A 16,592-nucleotide genomic window follows, 5' to 3' on the forward strand; every position below is an offset into this window, starting at 1 on the left:
CATGAATCAAGAACTCTGAAAGACTCACCTTTTGGAAAGTTCAACAGTCATTTTTCTGTGGTTCCTGCATGTCCAGGTTATATAGCATACCATCAAGCAGTCCAGGCAAAAGCAGTTTCTTGCCCATATGGCTAGCCTTGTCACATTAAAGACAAATTTCATCACAAGTTTCTTCAATGCCTGTCAACCTCTCTAAAGTAATTAGTGCTGCCAGAAGTGGGCATGTCTCACTGTCAAGAAAAGTCTAGGTTCTTCAAACCTTTTAAATGCCATAGTCTGTAGGTCTTTGAAGTATTGAAGATTATCTAACTGAAATGTATCCCTATATATCTAAAATCCTAACTAGCATGACTACAAGTTTGACTATTATAAATGACTATTTTACATTACATTTAAAAATGAGCTATATAAACATAATACCTTTAACATGAGTAGAAATATACATATAACAAAATTAACTTTAAACTTGTATCAATGAGTCAAAGCCCATACCAATGTAAGATATTCATTTCTATATCATATCCTTCCCCTTGTTTTTAGAAAAAAGTTTACTGTGACCATTAACCACTTATAATTAACTCCCTTTAAATGAAAACAACATTTATAAATAATCATTTTGGGATTTGGGTGTAGTTTGTTGGGCAAATCATTTTTGGGGTTCAAGGAGAGATTTTGGTGGGTCTTGTTCCACCAATCAACATTAGCCTGGAAGGAATCCATGGTCTCATCTTCTGTGGAAACAAAAGGAGAACCTGTTTTCCAAAGTAACATATCCTTAGATTTAAATTTTGAATTCAAAATATCTTTAAAATATATTTGTTGGTTTAGCTTAGAAGCTCCCAGAACAAAATGTCTCTCTGTAGTTAAAAAAAGTCAAATAAAACACAATAGCATACAATATCCAGATGCTCTGTGTATTTTTCATCTTTATGTGTTTTTTTTCTATATCTTTTAGTTTTATTTTTATTTTTTAGCTTTTAGTTATTTTTAGACAGGGTTTCTCTGTGTATCTTTGGCCGTCCTGGAACTCACTCTGTAGAGAAGGCTGACCTTGAACTCACAGAGATCTGCCTGCCTCTGTACCCCAAGTGCTTGGATTAAAGGCATGTCTCACCATATCTGACTACTCTATTTCTTTTTTAAGGACTTTCTTTATCCTTTTTCTTTTCCCTTCCAAGCCTACATATATTTTTAAACACATTGTAAACTGTTTAGAGAGTTTTTATCATCTGAATCTGTCTTTACTGTATGTATCTATCTTTTTATTGGCATACAAGTCTTAAATTTGCTAAGCAGCATGGCTGGGATTGAAACTGTAACTTTGGTGGCAGGCTGGACTCCATTCCTTAGCTTTCTGAGACTCTAGCTTCATGGCAGAAGTACCAGAAGGAGCCATGTTTATTGCCACAACTCTGTGGAGTTTAAGGGTCCTCACCACCACCAAGAAGCATGGTGCTGACTGCCCATAAGCATCTTTTAAGTGTTTTGTGGCAGAGCCTTTTGAAAGAGTTGTGATTTTTTTTGTGGCTAAAGCTGAGTCAGGAACCCTCTCTTAAAAGAGCTGTGCTTCTGTTTTCTGCAAGCAAACAGAGCTTATCTGGAAATATGTGGCTACCAAGAAGCTCCAATTGACTCCCACTTTTGTGGGTGTGGAAGTTCTTTATTTTTTAAGCTTTGTTAGACATTATTGGATGTTGTTGTCCCATGTTGGGCACCATTATGTAATTGAAGACAGCTTTTTTTGCTTCCTGGCCACCCAGACCCAAATAACCACACAAAATTATATTAATTATAACACTGTTGGCCAATGACTCAGCTATATTTCTAGCTAGCTCTTATATCTTTTTTGTTTATTTTATTTATTTATTTTTCCATTCAAAAATTTATACTTCCTCCATTTCTCCCATTCCCCTCTCACTCCTCCACTCATCCTCCTCCCTCTTCCTCTGTCCTTAAGAGACAGCAGGCAACCCTGCCCTGTGGGAAGTCCAAGGCCCTCCCCCCTACATCCAGGCCTAGGAAGCTTTGCATCCAAATAGATTAGGGTCCCAAAATGCCAGTACATGCAGTAGAAACAAGTTCCAGTGCCTTTATCAATGTCTTCTCAGTCAGCCCCCATTTTGAGCCACATTCAGAGAGTCCGATTTGATCACATGCTCATTCAGTCCCAGTCAAACTGGGTTTGGTGAGCTCCCATTAGAACAGGCATTCTGTCTCAGTGGGTGGACCAACCCCTCACGGTCCAGACTTCCCTGCTCATCTTCTCCTTCCTTCTGTTCTTCAACTGGACCTTGGGGGCTCAGTCTGTTGCTCTGATGAGGGACTTTGTCTCTATCTCCATCCTTCGCTGGACAAGGATTCTAAGGTGATATTTGAGATAATCATCATGTGAAAGTGAGGCAAGGACAGTTCAGGCACCCTCTATTCTGCTGCTCAAGGACCTAGCTGGGGAAATCCCCGTGGGCACCTGGGATCCCCTATAGAGCCAAGTCTCTTGCCAATCCTAAAATGGTTCCCTTAATGTAGGTATCTTCTTCCCTGCTCCTATATCCGCCCTTCCTCCATCTCCACCCTCCCACTCCCCCAAGCTCTCTCCAGTCTTTCCCTTCTCCCTTCTCTTTCCCTGTTTCCCCTTCCCCCAAGTCCATCCCTACCCCTATGCCCACCCCCATGCTCCCAATTTTTGCCTGGCAATCTTGTTTGCTTCTAATTTTCAAGAAAATTTATATATGTTTTTCTTTGGGTTCACCTTGTTATTTGGCTTCTCTAGGCTTGTGAACTATAGGCTTAATGTCCGTTATTTATGGCTAGAATTCACTAATGAGTGAGTACATATATTCATCTTTTTGGGTCTGGGTTATCTCATTCAGGATAGTGTTTTCTATTTCCATCCATTTGCATACAAAATTCAAAATGTCATTATTTTTTACCACTGAGTAGTACTCTAATGTATATGTATTCCACACCTTCTTTATCCATTTTTTTCCATTGAGGGGCATCTAGGTTGTTTACAGGATCTGGCAATTACAAATAATGCTGCTATGAATATAGTTGAACAAATGCTTTTGTAGTATGATTGGGCATCTCTTGGGTATGTTCCCAAGAATGGTTTTGCTGGATCCTGAGGTACATTGATTCCCAGTTTCCTGAGAAACCGCCAAACTAATTTCAAAAGTGATTGCACAAGTTTGCATTCCCACCAGCAATGGATGAGTGTTCCCCTTAATCCACAACCTTTCCAGCATAGGCTATCATTGGTGTTTTTGATTTTAGCCATTCTGACAGGTGTAAGATGGTATCTCAAAGTTGTTTTGATTTGCATTTCTCTGATCGCTAAGGAGGCTGAGCATGACCTTAAGTGTCTTTTGACCATTTGAACATCATCTGCTGAGAATTCTCTTTTTAGTTCAGTAAATTAACCCATTTTTAATTGGGTTAATTGGAATTTGATGCCCAGTTTCTTGAGTTCTTTATATATTTTGGAGATCAGGCCTTTGTCTGATATGGGGTTGGTGAAGATCTTCTCCCATTCAGGAGGGTGCCTTTTTGTCTTAATGACAGTGTCCTTTGCATTGCAAAAGCCTCTCAGTTTCAGGAGGTCCCATTTATTCACTGTTGCTCTTGTTGTCTGTGCTACTGGGGGCATCCTATGTTCATGTGTTGCAGTCTACTTCCCACTTTCTCTTCTATTAGGTTCAGTGTGGTCGGATTTATATTAAGGTCTTTAATCATTTGACTTGAGTTTTGTGCATGGTGATAGATATGGATCTATTTTCATTCTTCTACAGGTTGACATCCAGTTATGCCAGCACTATTTGTTGAAGATGGTTTCTTTTTCCATTGTATACTTTTAGCTCTCTTGTCAAAGATCAGGTGTTCATAGGTTTGTGGGTTAATAATCCATTTCTATTAATCTATATATTGCCATGAAGCTGTGGCTTACTGGTAAGGTTCTAGACATCTTTCTGCTCTGGCAACTATGTGGCATCTGGCTGACTCTGCCTTCTTTCTCCTTATCTATATCTTTTTCTATATTTATCTTCAGATTTCCCACCTGACTTTACTGGTCATTGGCCAAAACAGCTTTATTGTTCAACCAATAAAGGCAACACATATACAAAAGATATCCACATCACCATTCTCAGTTCCTTCTTCAGCACTACATTTGCCTTCACTCCACCACGTCCTGCTGGTATGATAATGGATTAAACCTCTAAAACTTAAGCCACCCAATGAAATGTTTTTCTTTATAAGAGTTGCCATGATCATGATATCTCTTCACAGCAATAGAAACCCTAACTAAGACAATGAGAGACATAGATATATAGATATATAGATAGATAGATAGATACATACATACATACATACATACACACATACATACATAATACAGACAAACAGACATAGGCACAGGTATAGACAAAGAAACAGAACAGACAAAAGATTTGTTGTCCCTTTTGAGCCCACATAATAGTCACCTGGAATAGGGCTCACAAGATAGTTCAGTGAAAAAAGACGCTTGCCATGAAGGCTATATGTGAATTTTGTCCTCAGACACTGATGATAATGGGAATTGCTTACTCCTAAAGTTTCTACTGACTTCTGTGTGTGCACTTGTACACACACATAAAGAATAAAGAAATGAAATTTCAAAATATTTAAAAAAGAAAATTACCTGGAATGAAGGCCCAGAAACGGAATTGCTAAATTGTAAAATATATAAAAATTTCATAAAATTTTAGACTTCTAAAATTGCTAAACATTCTTTTCTTCCATTAGCAGAATACAAGGTTTCCATCTGGCCAGATATTCAGCAGCACTTGATATTAGCTGTCATACTGAGTCTTTAGCTATAATTTGAATTCATCCTACAAGAAAGGTCATATATTCAAGGAATCCCATGTATGAAAGCCAGCTCATTATAATCTTTTGGTGTTTGTAAGCCAACACAGTTATGTTATCAAAGAGCATATAAATTAGTCGATAATATCAGTTACATGTAGCAACAGGCATTTGGTATATGTTTATGGACTGAATGGCTCATCAGTTCTGCTTTCAGCTAAAATGCTGGGAGGTCCCTGGTTCACACCTCCTGTGCCTCTGGGATCCGAGAGAACCAGTTATGCTTTCCTCGTGGTGATGGTAGAAGCACAAGAGGAGACCTAGTAACTCCCTGTGTCTACTTCACATTCCTATTCACTAAAATCAGATCTTGGCCTATTTAAACTCACTCACCAGTGCAAGAGCAAAATCTGACCATAGAAAAATGGATTGCAAAGATATTGCATATAAAGACAAAGATTTGTGCACAATAATGGAATCTAATATCCCTGGCCATCCAGAGCAATATTTATAAATTATATTACACTGTTGTTTTGTGAGGGAAAAATTTATAAAGGTTTCTTTAAAACAGCAAGAAAGATTTTATTCAAGACTATTACAGTAAGGATTGAGACTTTTACAAGAGGATAGATAAAATGAATTCATTTCCATTGAGACATAAGATAGGACAATTTAAATGTCCCAGTGAACTGGTGAAAATAAACTATAGAACATTTGAGAAGATTAGTCCAAGTGATTATGCCAACTGTCTTTGCTGATTGACACTCATTTAAGTTGAGTTTCTGTTTTCCACAAAAAAGAGCGATAGAGATCCTAAGCTTTTAAATTTTATTTTAATCAATACATAAAAACAAGTTCTACATATTAATAGGATGAATGTAAATGTTTAATATATAAACATGTTATGTAATAATGAGGATATGCATAAATATTGTAGACATTTATTATTACTTTTTAAAGTATTTTTAGATTTTTAAACATGTCATGAATATGAGTATTTTGCCTACACGTATGTGTTTGTAGCACATGTGCACTTGTGCCTAGGTGGTAAGAAGAGATACTGAATGCCATGAAACTGGAGATATAGATAGTTGTAATCCACCATGTAGGTGCTGGGAATAAAACCCAGGTCCTCAGCAAGATCAATAAGTACTCTTAACTGCTGTGTCCTCTCTCTAGCCTACAGTCATCATTTCTTTTTTTTTAAGTAAATTTTATTAAATTATAAAAGTTTCCATTTCCGCCCCTCTTCCCAACACCCTCCCACTCCCCCCACTCCCTCTCCTCCTCCCTCTTCGTCCCTTAGGGCAGTCAGGGTTTCCTGCCCTGTGGGAAGTTCAAGTTCCTCCCCCCTCCCTCCAGGTCCAGGAAGGTGAGTGTCCAAACAGACTGGATCCCAAAAATCCAGTATATGTAGAGGAAACAGGTCCCAGTATCATAGTCAATGGCTTTTCAGAAAGACTTCGGGCCAGCCACATTCAGAGAATCCGGCCAAATTCCGAGAATCTGGTTAGATCACGTCCTCGTTCAGACCCAGTCCAACTGGCCTTGGTAAACTCTCATTAGATCCGTTCCCTTGTATCAGTGGGTGATAGCATCCCTCGCAGTACTGATTTCGTTTTTCATGTTCTTCCTCCTTCTGTTCCTCATTTGGACCTCGGGGGGCTCAGTCCGGTGCTCCAATGTGGGTCTCCGACTGTATCGCCGTCCTTTGCCAGATGAAGGATCTATGGTGATAAGCAAAATATACATCCGTATGGTTATGGGCCACGGCCGATTCAGACACCCTCTCCTCTGTCCAGAGAACAATCTGGGGGATCTCTCCTTGGACCTGGGATCCCATATATAATCAAGTCTCCTGTAAACCCTAAAATGACTCCCTTAGTTGAAATATATTCTTCCCTGATCCCATATTCATCCTTCCTCCCTCTCCCCCCCCATCCCAGGCCACTGAGCTTTCCCCATTCCTCCCCTACTCCCTTCTCTCTAACCCTCTCCCCTTTCATCAACCCTCCCACCCCCCCATGCACCCGAGGTTACCTGGGACTCTTGTCTATTTCCTACCTCCTGGTGGATAGCTAAATAATCTTCATCAGGTTCATCTTCTTATTTAGCTTCTCTAGGATCACGCATAATAGGCTCAAAGACCTTTAATTATGGTTAGAATCCACTTATGAGTGAATACATACCGTGTTCCTCTTTTTGGGTCTGGCTTACCTCACTCAGTAAAGCGTTTTCTATTTCCATCCATTTGCATGCAAAATTCAAGATGTCATTGTTTTTTACCGCTGAGTAAAACTCTAATGTGTATATGTTCCAAACCTTTTTTAACCATTCTTCTATTGAGGGGCACCTAGGCTGTTTCCAGGTTCTGGCTATTACAAATAGTGCTGCTGTGAACATAGTAGAACAAATGCTTCTGTAGTATGTTAGGGAATCTTTAGGGTATATTCCCAAGAGTGGAATTGCTGGGTCCTGAGGGAGGTTGACTCCCAGTTTCCTGAGAAACCACCACACTGATTTCCACAGTGGCTGCACGAGTTTGCATTCCCACCAACAATGGATGAGTGTTCCCCTCACCCCACATCCTCTCCAGCATAGGCTATCGTTGGTGTTTTTGACTTTAGCTATTCTGACAGGTGTAAGATGGTATCTCAAAGTGGTTTTGATTTGCATTTCCCTGATTGCTAAGGAGGTTGAGCATGACCTTAAGTGTCTTCTGGCCATTCGAAGTTCATCTGCTGTGAATTCTCTGTTAAGTTCAGTACCCCATTTTTTAATTGGGTTAATTAGAGTTTTAGTGCCTAGTTTCTTGAGTTCTTTGTATATTTTGGAGATCAGACCTTTGTCTGATGAGGGGTTGGTGAAGATCTTCTCCCAGTCAGAAGGCAGCCTTTTTGTCTTACTGACAGTGTCCTTTGCTTTACAGAAGCTTCTCAGTTTCAGTAGATCCCATTTATTCATTGTTTCTCTTATTGTCTGTGCAGCTGGGGTCCTGCAGTCATCATTTCTTATGGTAAAATTTCAAAATTGTTTCTTCTGTCTTGGAGTAGATAGTACTATCTATATCATCTTTCTATAGTGGTATCTATACTTACCCACCTGAGATTAACCTAGCAGAACTTCTTGTTCATATGTAAGTCCACCATAGTGCTCACTGCTCAGTCTTATGTCCCACCCCACTACTATTCTTAATTTCTGGTAACCTCAACTTTAGAACTCTCAACTTCTAAATGACCAACATTTTTAGAGTTCACACAAGTAGAACATGCAGCATTTGTCTTCCTGTGCCTGGCTTGCTTCACAGGTGGGACTCAAGTATAATGACCTTGAGTCCCACCTGTGCTGCCACAAATGATAGGATTTAACTAATGAATGGATGTGCTGTGTTTATCTACCAGATTTTCTTTATTCATCAGTTGAAGACTCTGGCTGTTTATCCATCTTGGCTGTTATTGTGAGGGGAGCTACAGTGAACATGGGAGTGTAGATGTTTCTTCAACTTATTGATCTCTCTCTCTCTCTCTCTCTCTCTCTCTCTCTCTCTCTCTCTCTCTGTGTGTGTGTGTGTGTGTGTGTGTGTGTGTGTGTGTGTGTGTGTGTAGGCTAGAGGACAACTTCAGTTGTTCTTCCTCAAGTGCTCTCCCCATCTTTTTTTGTGGAAACTTCTCTCACTGGCTTGGGACCAGTAAGGCTAAATAGACTATCTAATGAGCCCCAGGGATTTCCCAGTCTCTACCTACCCCCAGGATTACAAACCACCACAAATGGCTTTTTAAATGAAGTTTCTCAGGGTGTGAACTCTGAAAAATAATTGCAAAATAAGTACTTCACTGACTGAGCCCATATTCAATTTTTTGAGACAATTCCACTATTTTCTAGTAAAGGTATTTGGGGTTCATTCACAAGGCACACTTAGGGTTCAGAATGGAAGCTACAAGAAGAAAAAGGTACTTTTCTGAGGGATATCTGAAGGTGAATCAATCCACTCACACCACGACGTTCCAAAGAAATCTCTTTATTCTGCTTTTATTCTAATTCTCCTGTCTGACTTCTAACTTCTAGCTTCTTTTCCTAGCTTCTTCTTTCCAGAGTAAAATCTCTCATTTTCCCAGGAGCCTTGAAGTGATAAAGAAAATACAAGAGTTCCTTCTCATTGGTCAAAAGCACATTCCTAGGATAAGTGATTAGGAGTTGAGCCGTTGCCATGACAACACAAGGGATTCAAGGTTTCGGTAATAAAACTGTAACCAGATGGCCACAGTGCCCAGTGAGAAACTTTGAGACATAGGTCTTTTGCTAACAGACTGACAAGTGAAGAATTAGTATGCTTTTCTTAGGGGGCTTTCTGTAGTAACCTTGGTTGGATATCTAACCTTGTGCATAACTGTAAGGTTTTAATCTATTTACAAAAAGCCTTTCACCTAATTTGGACTTGCTCTGAGGTAAAAGTGAGCTAATTGTGTGCAGTTTGTATTAGACTGAAGAGAAATTGTTATTTTTTGATATTAGTCTGAGTTAAAATGAATAAACCAGGCTTTTAATTGTCTATGGTCCTTATAGGACACATAGATCTAGTTATAAAGAATGTCCCAGTATATATTCTATATACCAAATTATATAGCCAAACTAAAAGTCATCTTCCTGACCATCCACAGATATATGTGCCCATAAGACTGACATGCAATCATGAGATTACATATGCACATCACATGAGATCACACACTACAGTGCAGATATTGGAGAGACACCAAGCTACTTTAGCAAAAGTGAGCAAGAGTTTCCTGAGCTGATGGCCCTGCAGACCTTGTCTGGACAGGATTAACTCCATCAGGTAATCACTCCTCTGCTGGATTGACATTTGAATACTAGTTGTCATCTGCATAAGTCTTTTGGCCCCTTACAATATTCCATAATGGCTGGATAAATTCCTATCATCAGTAGACAAAGGCTCCTTGGCCACATCCTCCCCAGCAGCTATCTTCTGTCATGATAATAGCCATTCTTTCTATGCCAAGGTAGTTTTTATTTTTATTTCTCTGATAGTTATGATACCGAACATTTTTTCACACGGCGGTTAGCCTTAAGTTTCTTGATCACATTTTGGTTTTCTTTTGAGACAGGGTTTCTTTGTGTAGGCCTGGCTGTTCTGGAACTTTATCTGTTAGACTAGGCTGGCCTCAACCTGAAAGATTCAACTGTCTCTCCTTCCCAAGTATTGGAATTAATGGTGTGTGCCACCACCACTACTTCTTGATCACATTTCAAAGAAATGCTCTGGTTGAAAATGTATATCTCAGTGATGTGGGATTCCCCTCTATATGCTGTGAGTATGATTTATTGCCATTGGTTTAAAAAAGAAGCTGCTTCAGCCAATGGCTTAACTGAGTAAAGCCAGGCAAAAAATCTGAACAGAGATGTAGAGAAAGAGTAAGCAGAGTCAGGGAGATACCACATAACTGCTGAAAAATAAAGACATGAGCTGCCAGCCAGATCTTTCCAGTAGGTAACAAGCCTCGTGGTAAAATAAAAAAATAATAGAAATAGGTTAATTTCGGATATAAAAGTAGGTTAATAAGAAGCTTGAGCTAATTGGCCAATTAATGTTCTAATTAATATAGTTTCTGTGTGATTATTTTGGGTCTGGATAGCCGGGAACAAGTGAGCAGCCTCCAGCTACAGAATGGTACCCAATGTGAGACTAATGCCTGCCACCCACTTTGGGTCTGGGTGTTTGTGTGCCCAATTGGGGTCAGGAGGAAAGTAACTGAGACCATGTCCATAGCTCAACGCTGCCCACCTGAACAGGCAGTGGGATCAGGTCTGCTAGGAGTGCATAGGCATGAGAACATGGCAGATTCCCACCACTATTTCCTGCTGTTTGGGGGCACTGTTAATCAGATATTTAATGGGGTATCCTGTATCTTTATATGTCCTTATGTTTATAGTCACTGATTCCATGCATTGGTTACTATGAATCTTGCTGCAATAACCATGGATGTGCAAGTGTCTCTGTGGTGTGCTTACTTAGAGTCTTTGAATATGTACTCAGGAACCAAGTAGTTGCTTTTTATGATAGTTCTGTTTTTAGGATTTTATTTATTGTTATTATTGCTGATACTTGGATGTGACCTTGGGGCTTTAAATAAGGTTTAATAAGTGTTTAAATAACTTTAATAAGGTTTAAATAAGTGTTCTATATAGTTCTGTAGTAAGGGTTATATGACACTCTCTATTTTTCTTGAAGTTTTGTTTGTTTTTGTGGAACCTCCATGCTCAGGAAATGAACCAAGTATTGATAACTGTGATTGTTTGATGCTAAAATGCTCACATCAAAGGAACAATTTGAATGAAGAGAGTGAATGAAGAGACAGTGCATGGAATGAGAAGAAAAATCTTCACTAGCTCAAAATCTAATGAGATTGATTCCCAAAATATATGTAAAGAACCCCAAAAAACAGATTTCACAAACAAAACTAGCCCAACCAGTAAGGTGGGCTAATGAAATGGATACAAAATTCTCAAAAGTTCTACTGCAACTGTCAGGTAAATATATGATAAAAGTGTTCAGAATTCTTAGCCATTGCACCTGGGGAAATAAAAATTTAAAACTACAGTGAGATCTCCTGTCTTACTGTAACCAGAATGGCTATCATTAAGAAAACAAATATCAACACATACTGATGAAGATGCAGGAAAAGGAGAACCTTCAAAGACTGCTAGTCAAATGTAAATTAGTTCTGCCACTGTGAAAGCAATTGTGTCTCTGAAAAGTCAGAATACATTTACAGAATTATGCTCAGAAGATAAAGTAATAACAATAATGATGATAATTTGATCTTACTTCAGATTTACAGAAGAAAACCTGTTCTTGTGGGAAAGTTCTCAACTAACATTTTCTTCCTTTAATTCTTTCTGATGTTCCGATGAGCAGCTTCTTACTTCCATAGAAAGGAATGCCTGATGTGAATCTCTTCAACAGGGACAAGTGATCCATATGTGAAGTTTAAAATTGGAAGAAAAGAAGTTTTTAGAAGTAAAATTATACATAAGAACCTGAATCCTGTGTGGGAGGAAAAGGCTTGTATTCTTGTTGACCATCTTAGAGAGCCACTGTATATTAAGGTGAGTTATTCCATTGCTTTTCCATTATGGAATCTGACTCAGAAATCTTTGTTTAATCATTATTTTTCATGTCTCTGGAGGACTTTTCAACAAAGACTACTGTTAACATCTCTAATCCAAGATAATGTAGCATAAATGAGACGGGATGTTAAGCTGCTGGGGTCACTTCCATTTGGAACATGTTGGTAGACACACAGGAAGGCTATGAGATCCATCTCCTGCTTTGTGCCCTCACCTGAATCACTGTAGTTTGGGAGCACATAAAAACAGTAAATTTCCCAAGAGCCCAGCACAAAGGACAACCTCAACAGAACTCATAATTTTGTTTTGTTTTTAAATGAGCTACTTAAGCTTTTCTTGTGAGAGTTGCGGATTGAGGGAGGTGTGGCTGTCTCTTTTTCCTACTATGGGATAGATAGATTTACCCACTAGTATAATTTTTTTCCAAAAATATGGAAGTCTTCACACAAAAAATGTCACTTTTCCTGCTATGTTCTAGGGTCCTTTTTAACCAGCAAAACTGTTAATCACCATCTATGAAGAAAGACAGCTATTCCATAATGAAGTCTAATTTAAAAATACCTATTATAAATTGAGCTCTGTTGAAGGTACTAGAAAGAAAAATCCAACCCAAACAGTTTAAGCAGTTTAACTATACCCATGAAACACAGAAAATAAATAATTTCACACAAGAAAAAATGAAATAAGGGAGTCTCTCTCTCTCTCTCTCTCTCTCTCTCTCTCTCTCTCTCTCTCTCTCCTACTAACACCACCACCACCATCAAAAACAAACAAACAAAAACAGGAATCAATAATCGTTGTAGTAAGGAGGTTGCTTGTTGGTTCCTAGTCGCTTATCCCCAAAACAATCACACAGAAACTGTATTAATTAAATCACTGCTTGTCCTATTAGATCTAGCTTCTTATTAGCTAACTTTTATATAAATTTAATCCATTTCTATTAACCTGTATATCACCACATGGCTGTGACTTACTGGGTAAAGTTCCTAGTATCTATCTCTGGTGGCCCAATGGCTTCTTTCTGACTCTGCCCTCTTTCTGCCAGCATAGAGCCTAACATTTTCTCCGCCTAGTTCTGTTCTGCCCTTGCCATAGGCTCAAAGAAGTTCTTTGTTCATTAACCAATGAAAGCAACACATAGACAGAAGGACCTCCCATACCAGTTCATTGATATCTATCACTATCAATGGACTCAATTCCTCAAAAAGGACAAAGATGGTGCTCCAAAGTGGTAACGAACTCCATGTAAAACCTGAGAGGTCTTAAAAAGGAATTCTAGACACACCAAAAACAAACAAACAAACAAACAAACAAAAAAAAACAGAGTTTAACACAGCCTTTTGCTGTTTGCTGGCTGGCTGCCACACAGAAAATTTCCTGACTCAGCAGCTGTACAAAAAAAAACAAAAAAAAAGCCACACAGTTTTAGAACGCAGCTTCCTGGGCTATGCCACCAATAAAAATGCCAGTTATTAAGCATTTCAATAGTTTTTGTGGAACCGGATGTTTCTGTGCCCACTTGGGATGGGGAAGAAAGTACTCTGAGACCATGCCAATGATTTGGCGCTCCCTGCCTGGGAACAGGCTTAGGCAAGCGGAACAGCATGGTGGATTTCTGCTGCCATACACAGAGATGGTTCCAGGCTGTGCAGTACTCTGCCTGGCAGATTTGGCTGTAACTCTGATTAAAAAGCTCATTCTCAGAGGTAAAGTGCTGAGTCTGGCTCCTACATGGCGGCCACAGAGCTAGCAGAAATGGTATGTCCACCATTTTGAAATTGGAAAGAGGTAGAGCCAACATCCAGAGCTGCCACAATCAAGCTGCTTATCATTTTAAAAGCTCTTTAAGACAGTAGCGAATTAAAGACAATGCTATAGGACAGATTCAGACATAAAGGACCTCAAAATGGGTCATAGTATTAGATAAAGTCATAGGCTTGGGAGAGAGGAAAAAAAGAAAGTCATAAAATAAAGTTAATGCTTTTAAAAAAAGGGTAAAGTCTTAAAGAGACAGTAAAGTAATAGAGTAAAAAAAATAAGCCATGTAATAATGGAAAATTCACAGAGTCTGGATTATGTATATTGTGTTTTCTTTAAATTTTTGACTGTGAAACAGCTAAATACAGAGAGCCATTTCATTATATGGACTGCCAAGCTAAACCAGCATGTATATTAAAAAAATATCTTGGCTTCAGAATTTGGGTCTAAGGATATGATGCTTTGGAAAAGAGGTTCTTCTTTTGTTTTCACAGAGGATGAGAACCTGTGCATTGCCTCCAGGCCAATATGGTGTGATAGACCACACCCTCCTGAAAGGTTGCTGTAAACACCCTCAAAAATTTTTTTGCCCAACTATTGACTGAGATAAACCTAGAAAACAGGATATACCATGAAAGACCTGATTAACAGCACCCCCATACAGCGCGAGACAGTTTGCAGAGAGAAAACTACGTCCATATTTCCAAATATTGTTTATAAATGTTCTTTTACATTTAGAGGGGAAATGATATAGATATAATTATTTTGCATTGGTATGAATCCTGGATTGTTGATATATGTATTTAAGGTCAATTTTGTTATATGTATATGTATTGCTGATCTTGATTAAGGTATTATGATTGTGTAGTTCATTTAAAAATGTAATGTATAATTAAGAAATTTATGTTAATATATAATCATTTATAATAGTCAAGTTTGTAGTCATGTTAGTTAGATTTTTCTAGTGTACATAGATATATTTAGATAGTCATTCTTTATATCCTTTAAAGACTACAGAACATGGAATTTAAGATGTTTTAATAACTTAGGGCTTTTCACGACAATGAGACACATCTGCTCCTGGCAGCACCAATTACTTCAAGAAGAAGGTGGGCATTGAAGAGGCTCCTTAAGGAGTTGGTTAGCCATTTGGGCAAGAAACTTCTCTTGCCTGGACTGTTGCATAGACTGGACATAAAGAAGCTGCAGAGAGAGGACTGCTGAACTTGCCTAAAGTTGCGATGGTCCTTCAGGATTCCTGCTTCATGAAAGAGTCTGTGGGACATTCTGCAGGATACAAAAGAAAGTGACTGAACTGTCTTTAAAATTTCCTGCTTCATGGAAATGTTTTCAGGATACTATGGGCCTGTAGGCTGAAGATGGATGCCTCAACGGTATAGAAGAACTTTGAGTGACTGTCCAGGCAGAGAGATGTCTCTGTCATTTCTAGAGTTTTGGAAGTTGCTTACAATGCACTTCCTGTTTCACTTGGGCAATATTATAATCTTTTGGAGTCTTTGATAGAATTAAAGAATAGTTAGATAGTTATAGTTTTCCTTAGTTATGATAAAAGATAAAATAGATATAAATATTGTAACTGTAATTCTTGCTTGATAACTGTTTTATTATATGTAATTTTACTATGTTAAAGTGAAAGTCTTTTTTTTTTAAACAGAAGAAGGAGAAATGGTATAGGACATTGTTCTGTGTGTTGCATTCGTTGGTTGAATAAAGAGACTGCCTTGGCCTTTTGATAGGGCAGCCCTTAGGTGGGCTGAGTAAACAGAACAGAATGCTGGGAAAAAGGGAAGTGTGGCAGATGCCATGAATCTCTGACCTGAGACAGACATAGGTTAGAATCTTGCCAGTAAGCCACAGTCATGTGGTGATGCACAGATTTAATAGAAATGGGTTAATCAAGATGTGAGAGTTAGCCAATAAGAGGCTAGATACAATGGCATTAATTTAATTAATACAATTTCTGTGTGATTATTTTGGGTGGTAAGCTAGCTGGGCGACCCGAAGCCAGGCAACCGGGAAGAAAAGCAGGCCCGCAACCTCCTGCTACACAAAGACTAACAGATTGAATGTGATCATGAATCCTTCTGGTACATACAAATAATACAACTCATTATCAAAGATAAGCATTACCTCAGAGTAAAGTGTTGGAAAAAGATTTTCCAAACAAATGGACCCAAGAAGCAAACTAGTGCAGTTCTTCTAACATCTAACAAAATAGGCTTCAAACCAAAATCAATCAAAAGCAACAGGGATGCTTCATACATATTAAAGGAAAAATCCACCAAGATGATATTTTAATTATTAACATCTATGCACCAAATGCAAAGGACAACCACATTTGTAAAAGAAACATTACTAAAGGTTAAATCACACATTGACGCTCACACATTGATGGTGGGAGATTCAATATCCCACTCTGACCAACAAGCAGGTCATAAAGCCAAAAACTAAACAGAAATACTGGAGCTAATGTAGCATGCTGGGCCGGGATTGTTGGGGTTTCCATCCTGCTCAGTTCCCACAGCCAGTAAGCCCCAAAGAAAATCACACAGAGGTCTCCAAAAGATTATAAACTGATTGCCCATTAGCTCAGGCTTATTATTAGTTCTTATAACTTATATTAACCCATTATCCTTATCTATGTTAGCCACATGGCTCAGTACCTTTTTCAGCAGGGCAGGTCACATCCTGCTTCTTCAGTGATCTGGGCAGGACTGGGGAGGGATCTTCTTTCTTCCCAGAATACTCCTGTTCTCATTGCCCCACCTCTACTTCCTGTCTGGTTAACCAACCTAAACTTTCTTCCAGGCCAATCAGCATTTATT

At 38.7% G+C, this 16,592-nt stretch overlaps 1 protein-coding gene across 5 annotated transcripts in view; it reads left to right on the forward strand.

The window, feature by feature from the left end:
* Mctp1 (multiple C2 and transmembrane domain containing 1) overlaps window positions 1-16,592 on the forward strand; it is a 592,866-nt gene that overhangs the window by 334,454 nt on the left and 241,820 nt on the right. For 3 of the 5 annotated variants that reach the window (XM_048424315.3, XM_087896744.1, XM_087896742.1), the window contains exon 3: window positions 11,825-11,967. The exons of 1 other annotated variant lie outside the window; for it this stretch is intronic. In XM_048424315.3, the coding sequence (XP_048280272.2) occupies window positions 11,825-11,967 (143 nt within the window). Of the gene's footprint in view, window positions 1-10,979; window positions 11,389-11,824; window positions 11,968-16,592 lie in introns of those variants that run through there. One more of the 5 variants, XM_087896743.1, reaches the window with a different exon arrangement.

Source organism: Myodes glareolus, chromosome 15 (genome assembly GCF_982192425.1).
Source record: "Myodes glareolus chromosome 15, mMyoGla1.1, whole genome shotgun sequence".
In the NCBI taxonomy this organism is placed as follows: Eukaryota; Metazoa; Chordata; class Mammalia; order Rodentia; family Cricetidae; genus Myodes; species Myodes glareolus.